Source organism: Coturnix japonica, chromosome 1, assembly GCF_001577835.2.
Source record: "Coturnix japonica isolate 7356 chromosome 1, Coturnix japonica 2.1, whole genome shotgun sequence".
Lineage (NCBI taxonomy): Eukaryota > Metazoa > Chordata > Aves > Galliformes > Phasianidae > Coturnix > Coturnix japonica.
In genome coordinates this window covers 39,483,558-39,504,512 of record NC_029516.1, presented here as the reverse complement: position 1 = coordinate 39,504,512, position 20,955 = coordinate 39,483,558, and the positions used below count along the sequence as shown (strand labels likewise).

General features: G+C 37.7%; 1 protein-coding gene across 4 annotated transcripts in view; it reads left to right on the top strand.

Moving 5' to 3' along the window:
• Positions 1-19,774, top strand: part of ATP2B1 (ATPase plasma membrane Ca2+ transporting 1) — a 31,518-nt gene extending 11,744 nt beyond the window's left edge. The window contains exons 9-21 of one of the 4 annotated variants that reach the window (XM_032443839.1): positions 100-342; positions 1,855-2,096; positions 4,295-4,532; positions 5,372-5,551; positions 5,632-5,719; positions 5,984-6,090; positions 7,867-8,058; positions 8,251-8,464; positions 8,596-8,807; positions 9,879-9,986; positions 11,931-12,113; positions 12,483-12,569; positions 16,796-19,774. In XM_032443839.1, coding sequence (XP_032299730.1) covers positions 100-342; positions 1,855-2,096; positions 4,295-4,532; positions 5,372-5,551; positions 5,632-5,719; positions 5,984-6,090; positions 7,867-8,058; positions 8,251-8,464; positions 8,596-8,807; positions 9,879-9,986; positions 11,931-12,113; positions 12,483-12,569; positions 16,796-17,107 — 2,406 coding nt within the window. In that variant the 3' untranslated portion in view covers positions 17,108-19,774. Of the gene's footprint in view, positions 1-99; positions 343-1,854; positions 2,097-4,294; positions 4,533-5,371; positions 5,552-5,631; positions 5,720-5,983; positions 6,091-7,866; positions 8,059-8,250; positions 8,465-8,595; positions 8,808-9,878; positions 9,987-11,930; positions 12,114-12,482; positions 12,637-16,795 lie in introns of all 4 variants that reach the window. The other 3 variants (XM_032443842.1, XM_032443853.1, XM_032443848.1) reach the window with 3 other exon arrangements.
• The last annotated feature ends 1,181 nt before the right edge of the window (positions 19,775-20,955 follow it).

The following is a 20,955-nucleotide window of genomic DNA, read 5'->3' as shown; positions in this document are numbered from 1 at the left end:
GTTCTGAAACTTCTGTCTGAAACCGAGCACTCTAAATGAGAATTTCAAAAATAGGGAGTGAAAATTATGGCTGACTGTTAACTGCTTTTATTTTCTTAGAAAATGATGAGAGACAATAACTTGGTGAGACATCTGGATGCATGTGAAACAATGGGTAACGCAACAGCTATTTGTTCAGATAAAACGGGAACACTGACTATGAACAGGATGACAGTCGTCCAAGCTTACATCAATGAAAAGCATTACAAAAAAATTCCAGCACCAGAAGCTATTCCAGAGAATATCATGACTTACCTTGTCACAGGAATTTCTGTTAATTGTGCTTATACTTCCAAAATACTGGTACGTACACTTCTTCATTCTAATTAAAGCAACTAAAAATGTTCTGGTTGCCACGTGGCAGTCAACCAAGTATAAGTGTATGGCAGAAAACTGCATGAAGTGTTTTGTACTTACTGTGAATTACTTAATGGTTCATTTAAGGCTGAACTTAACTGTTTTGAACTGATGACTCAAAGGTATGTTTTCTTCTAAGCAGATAAGGAGAGCTTTTTATTTGGAAGATATCATAGTTTGAGTGCTACTTCAAAGTTGACATTTAACGGTAGTGTAGGATTACCAAAATGTGGTGGGAAAATGCAGGTACAAATAAGTTTGGATTTTTATTTCAGATACTATTAGTACAAATCTGTAGGTTGAGAACTGAAGCAAAACTACATTCCAAAAGTCACTTGTCAGTCAACAGAGATTGAACCTCCATAGGAACTGTTTTGCTAGCGGTTGCGAAGGTGCATCAAGACCACAAGCACCTATCATTGTGAAATGAGTTCTAGCATGTGAGAAGTTTTGTAGTTCAATTCCTAAAGCTCTTTGTATACAAGTAAAAAGTACCTATGTATCAACTGATGAAATCTCTTAGGCAGGTGCTCTAGACCCTTCATTTTTACAGCTGGATTTTTACGAGCGTGCTGATGTCTGGGGAGCACTTTAAACTGAACATTTTAGAACTTAGCATTCAGTAAAACACAAGATGTTGTAGCTCTTAACAATGGAAATAGATCCCTGCCTTATGGCTAATACTGTTGTGACTGAGATTTTTGAGGCCTGGACAGGCAGTAAGTGCTCCTACTTTTTTTTTCCTACAAACTAAAATGCAATGTTACATATATAAATGCTCAGAAATATCTTCAGAAGAAGTATTCTTTTAGTATGACAAAAGTCTGTATATCCCACATTTCTGAGATAAGGAATTGTTCTGGTATTAAAGGGCTGAAAACTGGAGAGATTTCAGAAACATGTTGATCAGGCCATTGCCTGAAATACAGAACTTGCTGTGAGGCCTAAGACGCTTAAAGACTTAAGTCTCTTCCATAGGAGGTTACCAGGCGATGTGTTCATAGCATATTATTAAGGAATAACTGTTACAGGGGATAATACATTAATGTAGCAGAAATAATGGCACTCAGTATTTTCAAGACTGTTTCCTTAAACTTAATTGTACTTCTAAATTGCAAAATTATTCAGGGATCCAGTACACCCAAGTGATCCAGACAGTTATTTCAAACAGTGGAAACTAACTAAAAAGGAAGGTCAGCTCTGCATTTGACATATACTTCATAGGTGATTTTTGAGCCTGAGAAATGTATTGTAAGACTAAACAGGTGCAGAAGTCGCTTATGAAGGCCAGTAGTGTGAGCTTATGACTCATGGGAATTTATAGATTAATCATTGCAAAAGTGAAACTATCCAACTCAGAACTGAACTTAGAGTTGGCTTCTTTGTTTTCTAAATGCTGTATTCCAGTGGTGCCTAAGTTAACCTTCTAATTAGTGATGATTATTGTTTTTCTTGCAGCCACCAGAGAAGGAAGGGGGGCTACCCCGGCAAGTGGGGAACAAGACAGAGTGTGCCTTGCTGGGCTTTCTTTTGGATTTAAAACGTGATTATCAGGATGTACGAAATGAGATACCGGAAGAGAAGTTGCACAAAGTGTACACCTTCAACTCTGTTAGAAAATCTATGAGTACTGTGTTAAAAAACTCTGATGGCAGTTTCCGAATATTCAGTAAAGGTGCCTCTGAGATTGTTCTTAAAAAGTAAGAACAGCTACTACTGTACTTTAGCACTTCTAATTTGACTAAACTTTGTGAGACTGTGAACTGCTAAACAACCTTATGCAAATTATTTCTGTTGCTGTTTATGAACGAGTGCAGCAGTTCTGTACCCTTGAAATAGCTGCTAGCTTTCTGTCTTACGTCCCTATTTGACTTTATGCACTAAATTGGGAAGGAGCACTTGAATTACTTTAAATCTAATGCACTGGAAGGTATAAAGCAGAAGTACAGCTCTTCGGTGTGTGAATCTGATACAGGCAAGCCTAACTAATTTTAAGTGTGGAAGTCCTGGCAGCTGATCATTTAAACTCTGTCTAGGGTTTGGTGCCTTTGCACAAGATTACTTTCAGCTTCAAATGTCAGCGTGAATTGGTGTCAAAGCTGATTACTTTAATAGAAGATTGAACCTTGAGTAAGAGAGAAAGTTAATTGTTCTTTTAGTATGACAAAGCAAGTTATTTCCTTACTTGTCTGCCCATTTCCAGAGGCATTTTGTTTTAGTGGCTAGACTGTTAGTGAGAGATGCGTAGCCACTGGAACAAACCTTAGTGTGAAGAAAGCTGTGGTAACTCCTAAGCAGACTAGGGGCTTGCATGCTTTATGTTACATTATCTAGGAGCACTAGTTGTAACCAGTCTGTTTTCAGTTCTGCCTTCAGACTCTTTCTAGTCTTAGTAGTAGCACGTACCATCTTAACTTGCTACCAGGCCACAGGATCGTCATGTAGGGATGTACTAATATACTAAAGAGAGAAGATAATTTTTCTCCATCAGCTTAGCGCTCACAACAAAATGTCTGTCTTTCAAGGACTTTCTAGTTCCTTTTGATACAGATCTTTGGAATAATTCATATCTAAATTCTAGCTAGATTTTAAGCCAAGCTTCATCAGTAGGGTATGCCCACACATGCATTGCTTTTACATTTGGGAATATATCTTATTTTGTTGTTGAGCAATTGAACTTTAGAATATGCTAGAACTCATTCAGCTCTGACTCATGCGATTCATTTGCCTTCACATCCGAGGTAATAAATAGCAATCTCTAAGAAAGAATGAGAAAATATGGAGTGATTTAGATAGCAGTGAAGTAGGCATAAACCTGAAACTATTTGAGCAGCACCATCTGAGAAAATCTTAGCTGTTTTCTTTATTTTCTGTCTGCGCAGTGAAATGAGGTAATCATAGAGCTCATAACATGGCTTGACAGTTGTGCTGCACATTCTTCACTGTCACAGAGATGACTACTGAGCACTGAAAACTTAAATATGAATATAAATATATATTTTTTTAAAATAATATAAAGGAGTCACCTGTAAGTATAGAAGAAATGATGCATAAACTTTTCAAGCAGAGCAGTTTTTCTTCTTTATTTACACTCATATCTCAAGTATTTTAACTAAAACTTGCTTCAGTCTTTACATAAAACTTACTGCTTTCCATGTGGACATCTCTGTGTACTTGGGATTATTCGTGAGCTCTGTGATTGGTGATAATACAAGATTTACGCAGTGGTTGCTACATTTGAGCAGGTAACCTAAATCAATGACAGACTTCAAATTTCGGTTGTAATGAAGTTGCCCATCAGATCTGTCAGGTGTTTTTGCAGAATGTCATAAATCCTTGGCTTTTTTCAGTGTCATGTTAGTACTGATTTTTGAAACAAGCTCTTATGGCTTTGTGTTACGGCAGACCTTTGGTAAAAACTCAAAGGAACAAAATTGAATTTATTGATAAAAGCACTTGGTAGTGTTATGTTTGTGACAGTATTATGTAAAGTATGTGTGCTCTCCAGGAAAGCAATGTTTTGGAAGCTTACTGTATTAATGAGACATGTGCAGCTGTTAAAGGTGGGACTATTTTGTTGAACTTGAAGCTGTATTAACTGATACAGTTCATTCACTACAGTTAAGTACAGTGAGAAGTGGTTACTTCTGGGAGGTAACTAATTTTGTTTCCATAATTTACAGAGCATTATTTTCATCCCAGAACAACCATCTCAGTTAACAGCTAGCATGTTTTGCAGTTAGGAAGAGATTAAGTGCATACGGAGATGATTATCTGCTGGTGTGTCTGTCTGGCAGAGTAAAGCTTGTGGAAACTTAAACACATCGACTAATAAGCCACTTTCCACAAGAGATTGAACTTTGGTGAACATCTGTTAACTTTAAACTTCTCTTTTCAGGTGCTTCAAAATACTGAGTGCTGATGGAGAACCAAAGGTATTCAGACCTAGGGACCGTGACGATATCGTAAAAACTGTCATTGAGCCAATGGCTTCTGAAGGGCTCAGAACCATTTGTTTGGCATTTAGAGACTTTCCAGCAGGGGAACCAGAGCCGGAATGGGACAATGAAAATGACATTGTTACTGGTCTGACATGCATTGCTGTTGTTGGGATTGAAGATCCTGTGAGACCTGAGGTAGGGTCACTGAGTAAGCTGCAGTGTTTCTGTTTTCAGTTATGTAAAGAGTGAGTTTTGTATCTTTAGCATAGTTAATAGATGAAAATCTAATTTCTTGGGGGGAAAAGTTAATGGAGCTACAAAAGCAGATTAAAACCTTAATGACACTTACGCTGTGTTACTGAAGCTCTGTGCAAACTAATGACTTAAGGCGCTTACTAAGCAGTGTCTCAGTAGATGGAACAACTGGTCTTTTTTTCTTCTTTAAACTACTCGGAATATTAGGAGTATGGATTAGGATCATATTAGCCATTGTGTTTGCTGCGAGGTTCTAAAGGGGAAGAGGATTTGTCAACTGAGCTAAGGAGATCTGCTTGTGATTGAGGTCTATGGAGGGTAGTATTTTTCAACAGTAAAAGCTTTTATGCTTTAAGGGGGACTCTGTTCTGACCCGCACTAGTGCCACTTCACAGTCAAAGTTGTGGGCTGACAAGTAGTGTGTGACCTGTAGTTCATTTTACATAAGCATAAATGTAAAGCCAATACTGTGTATCATGGGGCTTCCTGCAGTGACTTGGCACACTGCAGCATTTGGAAAATAAAAGGGGAATAAATGAGAAAAATAAAACGAAAAACAACCATCTTCTGCCAGAATAGTCATTTGTGTGGAAAATGATTAAGGTAAGTTACTTAAATTTCTCAAGTGTTCCTTAGCAACAGCACTGATGTTATTTTGGTTTGACTTGAGGATATTTCATGCACGTGTCTAGACATGTGAATTTATTCATTTATTCAGTGCTCATGTAGTCTAACTTTGGGGTTTGTTTTTTTTTGTTATTTTTACTTTTTACATATAGGTACCTGATGCAATAAAAAAATGTCAGCGTGCAGGCATAACTGTACGTATGGTCACTGGTGATAACATTAATACTGCTCGTGCTATTGCATTAAAATGTGGTATTCTGAATCCTGGTGAAGACTTTCTGTGTTTAGAGGGCAAAGACTTTAATAGGAGAATACGCAATGAAAAAGGAGAGGTAAGCATACTGACTTATGTTGGATCAGCTGTTTCATAAAGGCTTGTAATTGCAAAATAAACCTGGTGATCTTTTTGCAGATAGAGCAAGAGCGAATAGATAAAATTTGGCCAAAGCTACGTGTTCTTGCAAGATCATCTCCTACTGACAAACACACTCTAGTAAAAGGTAATTAAAAACTATTTGAACTTCCAAGTAAAGTTATATTTCTAGAGAAAAGTAGGATTATGAGTAGTGGGAAATGCCAATGAGGGTGTCTTCATATGCCAACTGGTTCTTTTTTTTCCTTTCTTGAGAGATAAATTATAGATGGTTCTAGTTGTGTGGGTATTATTTTTTTGTATGAGGGTGATAAAATGGCTTTTTTCTATGAACCTCAGTCTTTGTTGCATTGTGTGGTTTGAACTCTAATACTGAGTCCTTTTACTTTAGGTATAATTGACAGCACTGTCTTTGATCAGAGGCAAGTTGTAGCGGTAACTGGTGATGGTACCAATGATGGTCCTGCGCTGAAGAAAGCAGATGTTGGATTTGCTATGGTATGACTATTTTTTTTTTTACTTTCAATATTTTGAGCACTATTACATTAAAGCAGTTTTCAAATCACTTTTGAGAAGATTCAACACCTTTACTTGTTTCATGAGCCTAATACACAGCTAATTTAAGGGCATTAACTTCTCTCACATTTAAAACTAATTACTTTTTTTCTCAGTTTCCCATTTCTTTTATTTGATTAAAAATGTCCTTTTGTCTTTTGCCAGTGAGTAAAACAGACACTGCAGATCTTCAGGCCCTTGCAAAGCAGGACTTTTTTTTATTGCAAAGACTTGTTGTAAAATGTACTACTGGAATTCCTGATACTGAGAAATTCCTGAAATGAGATTATTCAACGTAGGGTAAAATGACTTGAAGTGGTAAATAGCACACAGTGGCTTTCAGTAAGCCTTATAAATGATATGGATTAAGTTTATTTATCTGTTTTCCATGAAATGATGTGGAAGAACAGAGGCTATGGAGACGAAAAGCACAAGTTGATGTTTGAAAGTGATGCTGGAGGTGGTACCAATACATCTTTTACATCCTAAACAAAACGTATTCTAGCAGCCTAGGATCTGCATTTGTCTGTATGAGTTCGGTAACACTTGGCTTTCTCAGTTTAAATTCTCAAACACCCTTTGAAATGGTAGCCAGAGTCTTAACAGTGCATGAAAATTAATTGCCATGGATAAAACAAAGCATTTTAATCTAAATTTAGCATGTGTTAAGCACACTTTATTGCAGAGACCCGAGCAGCCTATGGTAGCTAAGGGAATTTTACTGTTCTTCCTGAGCTGACCAGAAGGAATTAAATAAGATGACATGTTGTCTCCTCTCAGTTAGTAGGTGAACTTGAAGATGTTAAAAATTTGATACATAAATGTCTCTTCCAGAGGCAAGGCTTGTGTGGTGGCCTACCTATGGTGGTGGTACTAAATATTAGGAAAATTACAGCTAAGAGTGGTAATTCCTTCAAAATCTGATCACTATCAACAAATAAATTAAGTTGCAGCCCCTTATGCTGTGTTACAAATTTGGATTCAAGTTTAAGTGGGCTAGTTGCTTTCCCATGCAGTCACAGAATCATACTTAAAGATAACTCTGCGGTTGTATGCATATCTGTGCAGGTGATGTTTTGTAGCAAACTGGCAAATCAAGAATCAGGATCGTTAATTTTCCTATTGAGTTGTAGTTAGGGTATTAAAAAAAAATCACCTACTTTAAGGAGATATTACACTTAATTCGTAAACTAAGTTGAACTTTTTACATATGTAGGAGATTCCAGGTGCTTAAAGCCTAACAATATCATTACATTGCAATGTCATATGCAAATATACTTAATGGCTTGCTTTTCATTGTCAGTATTCTGCAAAAAGTTTTTGGCAGTCTACATCACTTTACCGTGTAGGTACACGAGCATTTTCCTTCTCCTGGAATCCATGTAGCATGTGGACTAAACTGTAGTACTGCACCATCTGGTGGCCTTTAACTTGAACAGGGAGAACTTGCGCAGTGTGCTTTATATTGTCAGCTTGAGATTTCTTTATTAAAATCTTTTAGGTAAAGATGAGGATTTTATTTTGCATTTTCCATTCTGTAGTAGAACATGGAAGCAAGGCTTGATTCAGTAAATCTTTAGTTTGTTTACATTAAAGTAGTTCTGAAGACATGATGAAATAAAAATGAATGCTTGTATGCTGACCAGGGATGTAATTGTTCCTACTATGTACAACATTGCATCGTGTTGCATTTCCTTAGTGTTTTTCCTTTTCTACCAGGGAATTGCTGGAACCGATGTAGCTAAAGAAGCTTCTGATATTATCCTGACGGATGACAACTTCACCAGCATCGTCAAGGCAGTTATGTGGGGACGAAACGTATACGACAGCATTTCGAAGTTTCTTCAGTTCCAGCTTACTGTCAATGTAGTGGCAGTAATTGTTGCTTTTACAGGAGCGTGCATAACACAGGTATGTACCTTGATAGTTACAGCTAATAAGTGTTGTAAATATCGTGACTGACTCTTGAATTCAGCTTTCAGTTGTACGCTAGCCTGAAAAATGTAATGCCCTTCAAAATGTGACAGTGTTTTATAACAAATGCCTTTAATAGCTGTAGTTTGTTCACTTGTACTGGAGGGGCTTACCTTTCTGTCTTTATAGGATTCTCCCCTGAAAGCTGTGCAGATGCTGTGGGTAAATCTGATTATGGACACATTTGCTTCTCTTGCCTTGGCGACAGAACCACCCACCGAAGCTCTATTGCTAAGAAAGCCATATGGCAGGAACAAACCTCTTATATCCCGTACCATGATGAAGAACATTCTGGGCCACGCTGTCTACCAACTCGTAGTGGTCTTTACACTCCTGTTTGCTGGTAAGAACTGGACAGAGATGAAGACTTTAAAATCTATTTTACTTTTTTCCCCTAATTTTAGTACATGTTCTATCTATCTGTGTACATAAAGCCACCAATTTAAGCTACTGACTTAATGTCTTTATGCACAGGTGAGAAAATTTTTGATATTGATAGCGGAAGAAATGCACCTCTGCATGCCCCTCCTTCAGAGCATTATACTATTGTCTTTAATACGTTTGTAATGATGCAGCTTTTTAATGAAATTAATGCCCGGAAAATTCATGGTGAAAGAAACGTTTTTGAAGGAATCTTTAACAACGCCATCTTCTGTACTATTGTTCTGGGAACATTTGTTGTGCAGGTGAGTAACTTATTGCTTATGTTGGAAATGCTAACCAACTAATGCTTCCGCAACCAGACATTTTATTTCTGTGAAGAATGGGCAACATCATACTATTAATAATTAAAAATAATGATTGACTAATAACAGTGAAATAGCCAACAATTCAATTTTAATATTCTTATGATTTAATTATTTTTTATTTTCACACAGTTTATTTTGGACATGAGTAATCTCAGGTGTAGGATGGATCTTAACCTTGGGATTCCTTGAATCTTAACAAACATATAACAATTCAAGCAACGCAAATGTATGCAATTCTACTTTGCGTAAAGTTGCTTCACTTAATCTACTCATCCGTCATAAGTGCAGTAGACTTGTTTTGAGACAAACCCAAATACATAGGAATTAATCCTGCCTGCAGTTTTGTTCTCTTTATCAGCGATTCATAAGGGGCTTACATTCCCATATAAGTTAGTTCTGTGTTTTTGCACAGTGTCTTATTCTTTGTTAATAATAAAAGATACTCCTGGGCTTTCCAGTGTCAGGAGCCCTATTTAATGGCTGATACTGTCTCCTTTGATGCTTGCCCTGCTGCTTGAATGTTTATTCTCCAGGGCAGCGTTCCATGCATATAGTTCCTATGCAGTGGGATACCTTACTCATTAGGGCCTGTGCAGCTTGTTGTAAGTAGATAAGTCAGTGAGGATGCGTTTAACTTGGCTTTCAGATTTCAGCCCATCATCATAGTTTTTATGTCAAACTGTCATGCTTAAGACTGGGATGTAGTAATATTCTGTTGAGCGATTTCTGAAATGCATGTGTTTTGGATATCTGAGACTTGCATTAATAGAAGATCGTTAGTTAACTTGGATCATTAGTTAACTTCGTTCTGAGATGGCTGAACTGAATTTGTAGTGTCAAGTACATAAAACCATTTATTTTTGTATACCATTTGAAGAATAATTGTGTGCTTAATGAGATAGTAAATCCAGTGTTTTAATGCAGAGTTGTCTATGATGGTCTTGAAGCTCTAGGGAGTTTTCTAGTAATGGATCACTGATACATGTTTAATGATATTGTTCTTCACAGGTAATTATTGTGCAGTTTGGTGGAAAACCTTTCAGTTGCTCAAAACTTTCAATTGAACAGTGGCTGTGGTCTGTTTTCCTGGGCATGGGAACACTACTCTGGGGCCAGGTAAAAATAGAATTTTTTCTAAATGTCAAATCCAGTTGTGTTAATGAATTTGTATTTTCCATGTGTAAGAGATTATTCTTTTATACCATTGACTCAAAGCTTGCTGAAGGACACAGATGAACAGGTCTACCTTAAGCATTCTGATCTTTGAAGTGGACTATACATTTGTGGAAATTAACTGTGAATGCTGCCTAAAACTACCTGGGTTAATAGCTAGTAAGTCTGCAGTTAGACATTCCTTACTAATAACTAACTAATCAAGCAAGTTAAAGTCATAACTAGATACTATGTCTGGTTTAGGACAGTTAGAAGGAAGTTTTTCACACAGAGAGTGGTAAAGCACTAAAACAGGTTGCCCAAGGAGGTTGTGGATGCCCCATCCCTGCAGGCATTCAAGGCCAGGCTGGATGTGGCTCTGGGCAGCCTGGTCTATTGGTTGCTGACCCTGCACACAGCAGGGGGGCTGCAACTGGATGATCACTGTGGTCATCTTCAACCCAGGCCATTCTGTGATTCTGTATTTACATTCAGTAATTTTTAAGTAGAAGCAGCTGTAGTTGCCTTTAAATATGAAATTGTCTTCAGCCAGATAAACACAAGAACAACTTCTGTAAGAACATGAGGCAATTCATATGCTAATGTTTCAGTGTATTTGACGTAATGTTGAATGGTTTTCTTGAAAAATGGGTAAGTTATGTGTGCCAGTCGTTTTTCTTTAAAGATATCCTAGAGTAGCAGGAAATGCAGCAAAACTCAAAAGTTTTCTCTTTAAAAATCTTCATTTGCATAATTATGGAATATACTTTTAAGCTGACTGCATTTTCATTATTTTCTTCCTTGGGGTTTCTTTGCTGTTGCACATGCAGCAGTACTTGTGAGCTTATTTACATGAAACTTTAGAACTCTGTGTAGTTTCTCATTAGTTAATGACATGGTTGTCTAAATTCTTTATACCACATGAAGACTTTTCCAGTACGGTTTCTTCCCTTCTAATTTGTAAAGAATACCTTTTCAGGGTGAATTTTAGTTGTAAATAAATACATAAACGCATATTCTAAATGTGGGTATTAACTTTTTAAAGAAGGCTTAAAAATTGAATAGAGTCATTCTGAGGTTTAAAAGCAGCCTCATAGAGAGTCATGGCAGCTTGAAATACCTTTGATCCAAAGCATCCTGGAAGTGCAGAGCTTCCCTGCTGCAGTTCATGCTGCTCTAGTGTCTGATCATAGTGAAAGACCTTTTGACTTTCTGCTAATAGTAGAAACTGAAGTCATAGTAACAATGTCAGTATGAAAGGCAGTTTATCTCGCTTTTGGAGCAGTCTTTTTTCTTTGCAGCTTCTGAAATGGCCTTCTAGATTAATGATGCTCAAGGAAAGCAGGCTTGGAACTGATGTGGATCTGCTAGATGGGATGTATCAAAAGATGATTCTCCTTCACTACATAGTTCAACAGAATAGCCCTGAAGGTGTGGATGAAAAGGAAAGCCGGAAAAGACATATATAGCTTCTGTTTAGCTTCAGCTAGATTAATTAATTAAAAACAAGTAGCGATATAATACAAACAACTAGCAATTTAGTAGCTTGATGTAGGGGTTTTGGAAACATCGCTGACCTTGCAAGTGGATCAATACCGCTCAGGTGACAAAAGAATGCCTGCCTCTTCTGTATTTCTGAATAAGCTGTGGCCACTTCTAATTAAATGTTATTGAGGTTGTGAGAAAGCTTAAGAGTTGTGCAGCCATTCATCTGGAGTGACGGCTCTACACTGATGCACTTAGCCATTTACATCTTTTTTTTTTTTCTTTTTTCTTTCTTTTTTTCCAACTTTGCTAATCGTGTATACAGGATATTATGTCAAGCTGTATGTTATTATGTTTGTTCTTTTTCTTTTTTTTCTTCCCTTAAAACAATAATTCTGATACCTATTTCTTATTCGCTGTTAGTTGATTTCAACAATCCCAACTAGCCGCCTGAAATTTCTTAAGGAAGCTGGTCATGGAACACAAAAGGAAGAGATTCCTGAAGAAGAGTTAGCAGAAGACGTGGAGGAGATTGACCATGCTGAACGAGAATTACGTCGTGGTCAGATCTTGTGGTTTAGGGGCCTAAACAGAATACAAACTCAGGTATGGTCTTGGAAAAGGTAGGATGCGGTGCGTGTTAGGAGGGGAATCACTCTTCTCCATCCCCAGTCCTTTGACTACGGTGGCAGTTTTAAATGGTGTGGATGAGACTCTCGAGGGGATATGGATGACTGTACAATCCCTCAGGGTTCTCTGTTTTCTTCTACTCTAAGTTCAGCTCTTCCCTGTGTATCTACTGTATTTAAACAAAAAAAGTGCCTTTTTTTTCTTTACTTTTTTGTGTGCTATAGATGGGGATGGTCCTCTCTTGTTCTCTCTCTTTCTCGATCTCTCTCTCTCTCTCTCTCTCTCTCTCTTTCTCTCTCTCTCTCTCTTGCTGAGCAAGCTGTCACAATCTCTGATTCCTTGCAGATGGATGTAGTGAATGCTTTCCAGAGTGGAAGTACCATTCAGGGGGCTCTAAGGCGGCAACCCTCCATCGCCAGCCAGCACCATGATGTAACAAATATTTCTACCCCTACACATGTAGTGTTTTCCTCTACTACTGCTTCTACTACTGTGGGGTGTGAGTGTGTGTTCCTAAAGTGCATGAAGTTAACATTTCCTGATTCACATACCTAACGTTTCTCATTTTCTCCTTAGTACTTAAACTCATCGTTCAGGCTTTTCATAGAGCTTTTTCACAAAGTGGAGTCCTCGAGGCTTTTTTTTCTTAGAGGGCTGAGAACAGGTGGAACAATTGCAACAAAAGACTTTCACTTTAAAGCTGTGAGCCTGCACATCCTGTGCCTTCATCCATTCGTGTACAGAGGAATGCTTAGGATAAAACAGGAAAACTGTTGTAAATTTTCGAGTATATGCCGTGAAAGTCACCTTATGTGGGTGACTTCTGTTGAATAAGCAAATTGATTAAATGTATAATCGTAGATCTAGTTCAACTCTCTTGCACTACACAGAGCACAGATGATACTTGAGAAGGTGAAGAAACGGATGGAAAAGCCATGCTGTTTTAAAAATAAGAATGTAGTTAGAGAACATGGGGCACTAAATGCATTTTCTTTGTAGCTTGTGAGGAACTTCTGAGTCTCTGCTTTCTGTGGACTTATTTATTTATTTTTTTATTTTTTACTGAATAACACAACTTTCTCAACACCAGGATTCAGGTGGCGAAACAAGGCTTCCCTTAAATGCATACAGTTCAGAAGAAACATAGCTCATGAAAAAGAAGAAGGGCTTAAGCGCTAAGTAGTGAAACTTTGGTTCACATTTGAAGAGTTTCTTTTCCTTTCTAGGTTCTTCAGACAGCAGTTCATAAGCCATCAGTAGCAGTACAGTTCTTGTCTCACCTCAATTCTGCCCTCTTTATATTGTACTCTAAGTGGCATTTCAGTTTCAGCCTTCCTCTTTGTAGAAGCTAGAGATTTAATTACTCATATGTAGGCTTTAATTATGGAGTCTGAAGATGTGTAACAGTTATAGATATTAGCTCTCAGTATTCAACTATTGCTGAAGCCATTTTCCATCTTAGTTATGTAATATATGTTTAACTTCCCTCTCTTAACTTCCTATAGACCAGTTAAAGAATTGTTTTTAAAAATAACTGTGAGAAGGCTTCTTTTCCCCACCCCTGCCCTGCTTTTTAAGCTTTCAGATTACCAAGTGGATGAAGACCCTTAATTTCAGGAGCTGCCTTAAATGTTTTCTTCTAATTCCTTTATTTTTATGGGGTTTTTGACATGGCTAGAATTTCTGTGTTAGCTTGCACAAGCTAACTCATTCTTCCTTGGCGACACAGATACTTCCCTATCCTGCAAGTGAGTGGTATTGAGAAGCTTAGCTCGCAAATTTGCATGCCTGAAGCTCACAAAATGAAAAGTAGATTTAAGAGTAAGGATATGCAGGATTGCATCTCCTACTTAAAATGGTAATGAGTAACCTGTATCCCTAACTACACTCAAGAACATTAATTAGACATTGAGAACTCTCTAGAGAGCAACTTCATGCCATGCTGTCATTTGAGCAGAACCTAATGGGTACTGCATCATCTCATTGCATCAAATGACCAATGCAGATACAAAGCTACAAAAACAACAACAACAAAAAATACCTAGTTTTTGATATTCACTATGAAATACAGCCTTCTGCTATTCCCTCTAGGAGAACATCTTTTGATAGCTAATGTATATTAGTGGCAAACAGACAAGTTTGTTCATTGTTGTCTTTTTTGGAGCTGTTAGCTAGAAGATAGTTCACATGTACTAAGGTTGCTATTCCAAAGCAGCTGTCAGTCCAGTAAGATTTGGAGTGCTTACTTGCATTCCTTACTATCCTGGTACCTAATATAGGAAAGGCCTGAAGATATCATAGATTGTGCTGTTCGCTCCTCACTTATTCAATTTTATAGTTAGCTCTCTTGCTTCATTATCTTGAGTAGCTGAAAATAAAGCCTTAAAAATGTTAGATGTTTGTCTTTTAAGTGTAAGGTAAAATGCTGGTAGTCTTATTTCAACTGTTCGCAGCCAGACGTTATAAGGATCCTTAGCAGGGTTCATAAGATCATCCAGGTCAGTTGTTTGTCTTTATGTGAATCACACTTTCATTATAGATATCCTTATATTCTTATGATAATTACAGCTCTCCTATTAAGCTGAAAAACTGTTTTTCGTTACTGCTTATGCTGTAACATACCATCTGTAAGGAATGAAAAACTAGTACCGTAAGGCAGTCCTATTTCATTTTGCCACTGAAATCAGTGGCACAGTAGGATGCAACATGCCAGATCTTTATTTGGCATTGCAAACTTTCAGTCTGACACTGTCACTCCTAATTCACTTGGAAAGTACCAAGAGATTTTATGCAGCACTCTGGGTTTGTTTAAGTCTCACATAACGTGCAAACTCTTAAAAAGTGTGCTCAATTTTTCATGTGATAAACAGTAAAGCATTAGATGCCTCTGTAACCATTTATCTCTCAAGCTCATCAACACTATTTCCTGTCTTCTCCTTTCTGAATATCATGTATCCTTCCTGTCCTCTTGAAATGATTTTCATCATCAGTGGAGCTCAGCTGCATGCGTGCAGTATGAAAATGTGGACTTTATAGCTTTTTAGTAAAATTCTTAATGACCACTGGGGCAGGGATAGGGGAAACAACACCTATTTCTGGATATCAAAGAACGTGGTCAGAACCGATGTGGTGTATACAGAGCTTCTATGGTAACAAACTTCGCGCACTGCTGCTGGGGAATCCTTTTCAGTTTGCACTAAGAGGATGTTTGGTGTATCTTAACTCTTCTGAAGTCAATATTCCCATCTTTCTTGACCTTCCAGCTTCATTCCTTCACCTGGTATTGCTTCTTTTTTACTACTAAGGAACTCGGCACATCCTGTTTGGAAGCAGTAATCCTGATATACTTCTCAGCTTGAAACAAGTCATCTGGGATGTCCTAAAATTTGGCTTACTGTTCTGTAACAGTAAGTTGCTCTGTACTACAGAGTTTTGCTCTGCTTCGTATTGTACTGTGCAGGAACTTTTTGTGTACTTTCCTGAAGACTTACTCAGGTTACTTAGAGATGCTGAGTATTGAACAGGCAGAAGCTAACAGAAGTTGGAAAATGTGTTTTGATTGAAGTATTGGACAAAGGGGTCATTGGCTTGTCATTAAATATGTTATATCAAATCAAGAATGAATCCTGAATTAATGAGTTGGTCAGGGAATTGTGGGGCACAGGAGAAGAGGTAGATGAGCAGGTGGCTTCATCCTTCAAACCATAATTGGAAAAGTGTAAATTCCCGTCATCTTGGACATGTACATTTTGTAAAATGAAGTTACCCCTTTTTACTATCCAATTTCGTATCGAATATCGTTCTGAAATGTTTGTTTGCGGTTTCTTTAAACTTGGTGTTCTGATTTGCACGTGTTAGTTAAACAATGAAGAGACTTGAAATTATGTTCAGCCTGGGAATTTTATCCATGCGTTCATTGGAAGCTGAAAACCCAAGTAAGCTAAAGCTGATCACCTGCATCTCTTGTATTTAGTGTTGCTTGAATAGTCTCTTCCAAGTTATAACCCATTGTAGCTACATCTTCAGTGTACAATACAGCATTCAGTTCCCGAGTTCTGGCACTAAGCTTCCAAATCATTAAGTAAGAAACTTTCTCCACTGTGGTAGATGGGTATATACTCGAACATTTACAGCTGTTTATAGTTAGTCATATCCTTTATTGCATGACTTCGTTACTGTCTGGTCATTGTGACATTGGCTTTCACATGCTTGGCTTTTTCATAGTCAGTTGACATCCTAAATTCCCAGCATGAGAATTAGTAACTCTTTTACCCTTTAACTTACTTCCAGCCTTTTCCACCCCCCTCAGTATTCTATAAAACTCACTGAAAATTATTTGATTTGCAAATAAGTAATTGTTGGCCTCATTTAAAGAAGTGCTTTGCCCACGTTAAGTAATTAAGCAATTCTATTGCCATGTCTGAATTTTAGGCCCTTCAGCTTCTTGCAGTACTTTCACTGTTTCTATTCCTACTTTGTAGACTGGCAGTGCTCTACTGAAACGCTTTTCATTTTTTACAGTGTATTGCAAGTTCCACTGCATCACATACAAATTCGAATCACTCATGTCTAGCTGTTTGTGGACTCAAAACTCATAAGAACTATGTCATGGCCAGTAAATCTGCGGCATGTTAACTACCTTTTTTCTTTGTTTGCAGATTCGAGTGGTGAATGCATTTCGTAGTTCTTTGTATGAGGGGCTACAGAAACCTGAGACACGAAGTTCAATTCACAATTTTATGACGCATCCTGAGTTTAGAATAGAAGACTCCGAGCCTCATATTCCCCTAATTGACGATACTGATGCTGAAGATGATGCTCCAACAAAACGCAACTCTACTCCCCCACCCTCTCCCAATAAAAACAACAATGCGGTTGACAGTGGAATTCACCTTACAACAGACATGAACAAGTCTGCTACCTCTTCATCCCCAGGGAGCCCGCTACATAGTTTGGAAACATCACTCTGATTGTAAGCTGAATGTTAACACACTAGCTGCATTGTAAAGAAATTGAAACTGGGTCTCTTCACACTTTATGATGGACAAGATGAGATTCTTGTCTTGGACTTCAACAGAAGACACACTTGTACGAATGTAGATTTATTTTTTTAAACAAAAAAGCTTTCTGCCAGACTGGAGGGTGCTTTTCTGGGGGTGGGAGTAATAATGAACTCTGACAGATGAACAGTAACTCGGCATAAGTGACCTGTGGATCATCTGTTGTACTTAAGAATGGTCCCGAACAGTGTGTTTAGCAGAGCTTTAGTTTATCATGATCCTTTTTTGAGGGGAAAGCTGGGAAGGGCAAGGAGGCCCTGGATCGTTGAATTGATACTTTAATTTCTGCTGTTGGCTGTTAATAATTTGGATTATTTATGTTTATAAATGATACAGATCTGTTTACAAGGTTTGTAGATACTTTTTTGTTCCTGTTCATAGATGGGAAGCTTCCTTATAAATGACGCAGAGAAAAATAATAATAATAATAAATAATAATAAAATAAAAATATTAAAAAAAAAAACTAGTCCTTCAAATACTGCTGTATTTTCAGGAAAAGGGTGTTTCTATTGAAACTGTACTAAATTTTGCCTGCAATTTACCTTGTTAAATATTGTAGATAAATTGCTGATACTAATAGCCAAATAGATAACACTAATGCTTTGTAAAAACATGAGCAGTGGTGTTCTAATGAAGTTATGGCCTCTGTCCTGATTAGTTTCTTAAATACATTTACTACTTAATGGTTTTGAAACAACTGTTTAATTTTTAAAAATTTTGAGAAACTTAACTGAATAACTTTTGTTCAGAACTTAGTAGGATTGTTTAACGCAGGACATCAATATGTGATGGAACTTGCTTGAAACATTTCTGTTATCTCGGGCAAAATGGATTAAATCAAAATACATCAGAATCTTAGTCCTTTGTTTTTGTCTAAACATGTTAGTTTAGTGCTGTCTTGGTGAACTGTGAGTGGAACTGTGATTTTTTTCTAATCTATAAAATCCTTCATGCAGCATGAGGGCTGTTGGCATTTTGAAAGGTTGTTAGTGGGTAGCATACATGTTCTCCTTTTTGTTTTTGAAACTTGTTTGTAAACATGAATAAACCTGCCCTTTTGTTAAAATAAAATTGCAGCGATGGTTTATTACAGATTTTTTTATTATTATTATTTTATTTTTTTTCCCTCAGCTCCATCACAGGAAACACTGAAAAGTACTCTCTTGTATTACTGGTTAAAACTACTTTTAGCTACAATTTCAAGATGGTAACAGCCCCACTATAAGTAGGACTTGCAGGTAAATGGAATTGCGGTGGCTGCCTCAGAATGAATGTAAGGTTAAGGTACTCACAAGTCTTTGTTGAGCCCAAAAGATACTCCTTGGCAAATAGTCTGGCTGAGATTCCAAGATGTGCTTATAGATCTCTGTATCCCTTTGTAAAGGGAGGAAAAGAAGAACTGACCGATGGCACCAGTGAAAGTACATTTTCCACTTGAATAATATGCACCAAAACTAACCTGCTAGTGCTAGTGATAGACTGCAAAACCCACGGTCTGCCTCCGCTGCACTCTTTAAACAGCTAAGGATGGTGGAACAGCGCTGAATTTGCTGGATCATGCCACGTTTTCCCAGTCCGTTACTGTTCAGAAGAGCATGACTTTAATACTATGTTTCTTTTCAACAGCTCTGTGTTCATAAACATAGTATTTGCGTGGATCGCTTTTCTTCTTTCCCAGAGTAATCCGTAATATTGAAGACTTTTTTTATAGAGGTCGCTTGGGAGGAATTACATTGGTGATGAGGGAGGAGGTAACAATACTAGAGCAAACTGCAGGAGCGAGCAGGTTAAGGAGACAGGCTCAAGCAGATCTTTTCCTTTGTGGTGGGATAACTTCATGCTTGCGTTTGTTCTTCAATGGCTAATGTTGAATGTGTAGCACTGTATCCCACTGTCAACCACATCTGAATTCAGTCTTTTCTAGTTTACTGAAGAAAATACACTGAATTCTAGGCAAGGGGAGTTTGCACTTGACACTTTGTATAGTAAGTTCTCCCGTGTGTTTCTAGCACTTCTCTCACTTCAGATTTCTTACCTAGAGTGCTTGGTGGGGTAACCCTTTTTATGTACGTGGTTTTTCTCTCTACTGCTGAAGTCAGATAAGCATTGGTTTAAAATGTGTAGAGTTTCATTACCCATAACAATACACCACCGTGAGAGGAAGATTCACTGTATCATAGTTTAACATGAGTTTTGAAAACAGACTTTAGTTTTTCCCTCTTCTAGTTGTGCTCATGACTGCGTTGTATCTTTTGGAATAAATTCTACACGTAAGCCTTTTGGGGGACAGGGGAGCAAATGTAGGCTTTGTACATCAGTGGTCCCTCTTGATTCTGTTAATATCAGTGTGCTGTTCTTTATAGGAAGTGTAAGTGAAACCTAAATAAGGAAAAGTTGTTGGGGGGGGAGGGCTGGGGGGAGGGGATGCTTTCTTTGTGATCTCAAGAACTCATAAACATGTTGCCTAGATTATGAAATGGTTATCACTAAGCTACTGAGGCCTTCATTGCCTTTCTGGTTGTAAGGTTTACTTGTCTTTATTGTAACTGAAATAAATAAATGTGCTGTTCATCTCAGTCTGTATGGGGACTGAAATTCTTGAATGTCAGTACAGGACTGATTTAAACCTGAAACACATGCTTGTTCTATAAAACAGCTCTTAATGCCATGACTTTAAGCTCATTCTTTTTAAAGAAGTTATAAGTGGTATTATGATCACGCAATAGTAACTAACCTAAATGTAGTTTGAGGCTGACTTCTGTTTGAATTCAGTGTCTTGAATGGGTTGTCTAGTATATTTCTTTATAAGACAAATCTCAGGACACTTAACTTCGGTTTGACCTTGACAGGAAGAGGAAAATCCTTCAGCATGGAGTAGTCTGAAGAGAATAAAGGAAACAAATGCTAGAATGTCAAACCAGTAGGAAAACCATAGTAAGTGTGAGCATCCAAGGATGATGAATTGATGCCCAGGGACTTTTTAGAACAATAGGAAGCTTTCCAGAATGTTTCCAAGCGAGCAAGCAAATGTAATGTTCATATAAGGATAACTCATATTCGGCCGATGGCATTGGGAAGTCTTCCCAAAGACCTAATGTGTTCAGCTTCTGCTAGTAGTGCCAGCTTCTGCAAAGTCTAGGCAATACTAAGCCTTGTGAAAATTAAAGTAGAATGTCTTAACATCCATTCTGCTTTTACAATACAAATGCTTGGTTCTAAAGAGCTCCTTGCTTTTCCCACCACCATATCCTCCCCAAGCAGTGCATATCTTCTAATCTTACAGATTCTAAGCCCTCATTGAAATACTTTAACTTTGTTGGATGGGCCTTATCAGTATGGACGGTCCAGCTCTGACTTAAACTTAAACCTTGAGACAGAAGGTCTGGTTTGCTTGTTCAGGGCCATGTGAGTTTTTCTGTGCCAGAGTCGAGAGCCAGAGAGCTGCTTCAGCTTGTACCCTGACCTGTATATGGAAATATCTAATCGACTTCTTCAGGAAACCACAGCACCAATCCAGGCGTTGGCTTACATGGTGTCTAACCCAAAAGCCTCCTATGGGTACTTAAAGGAGCACTTGAGTTTGTAAGTAAAATGAAGTTTCCTTAAGGCTGCATTCATTCCTACTAGCTCAGTTATTTGACTCTACTGTATTTCTAGACTTAATGGGAATGGAGGCACCAATTTTGCTGCACAACAGTAAAATAAAATGAAGTGAATGATTTTTTTAATCATCCTATTTTTGGTAGTTAATGAATGA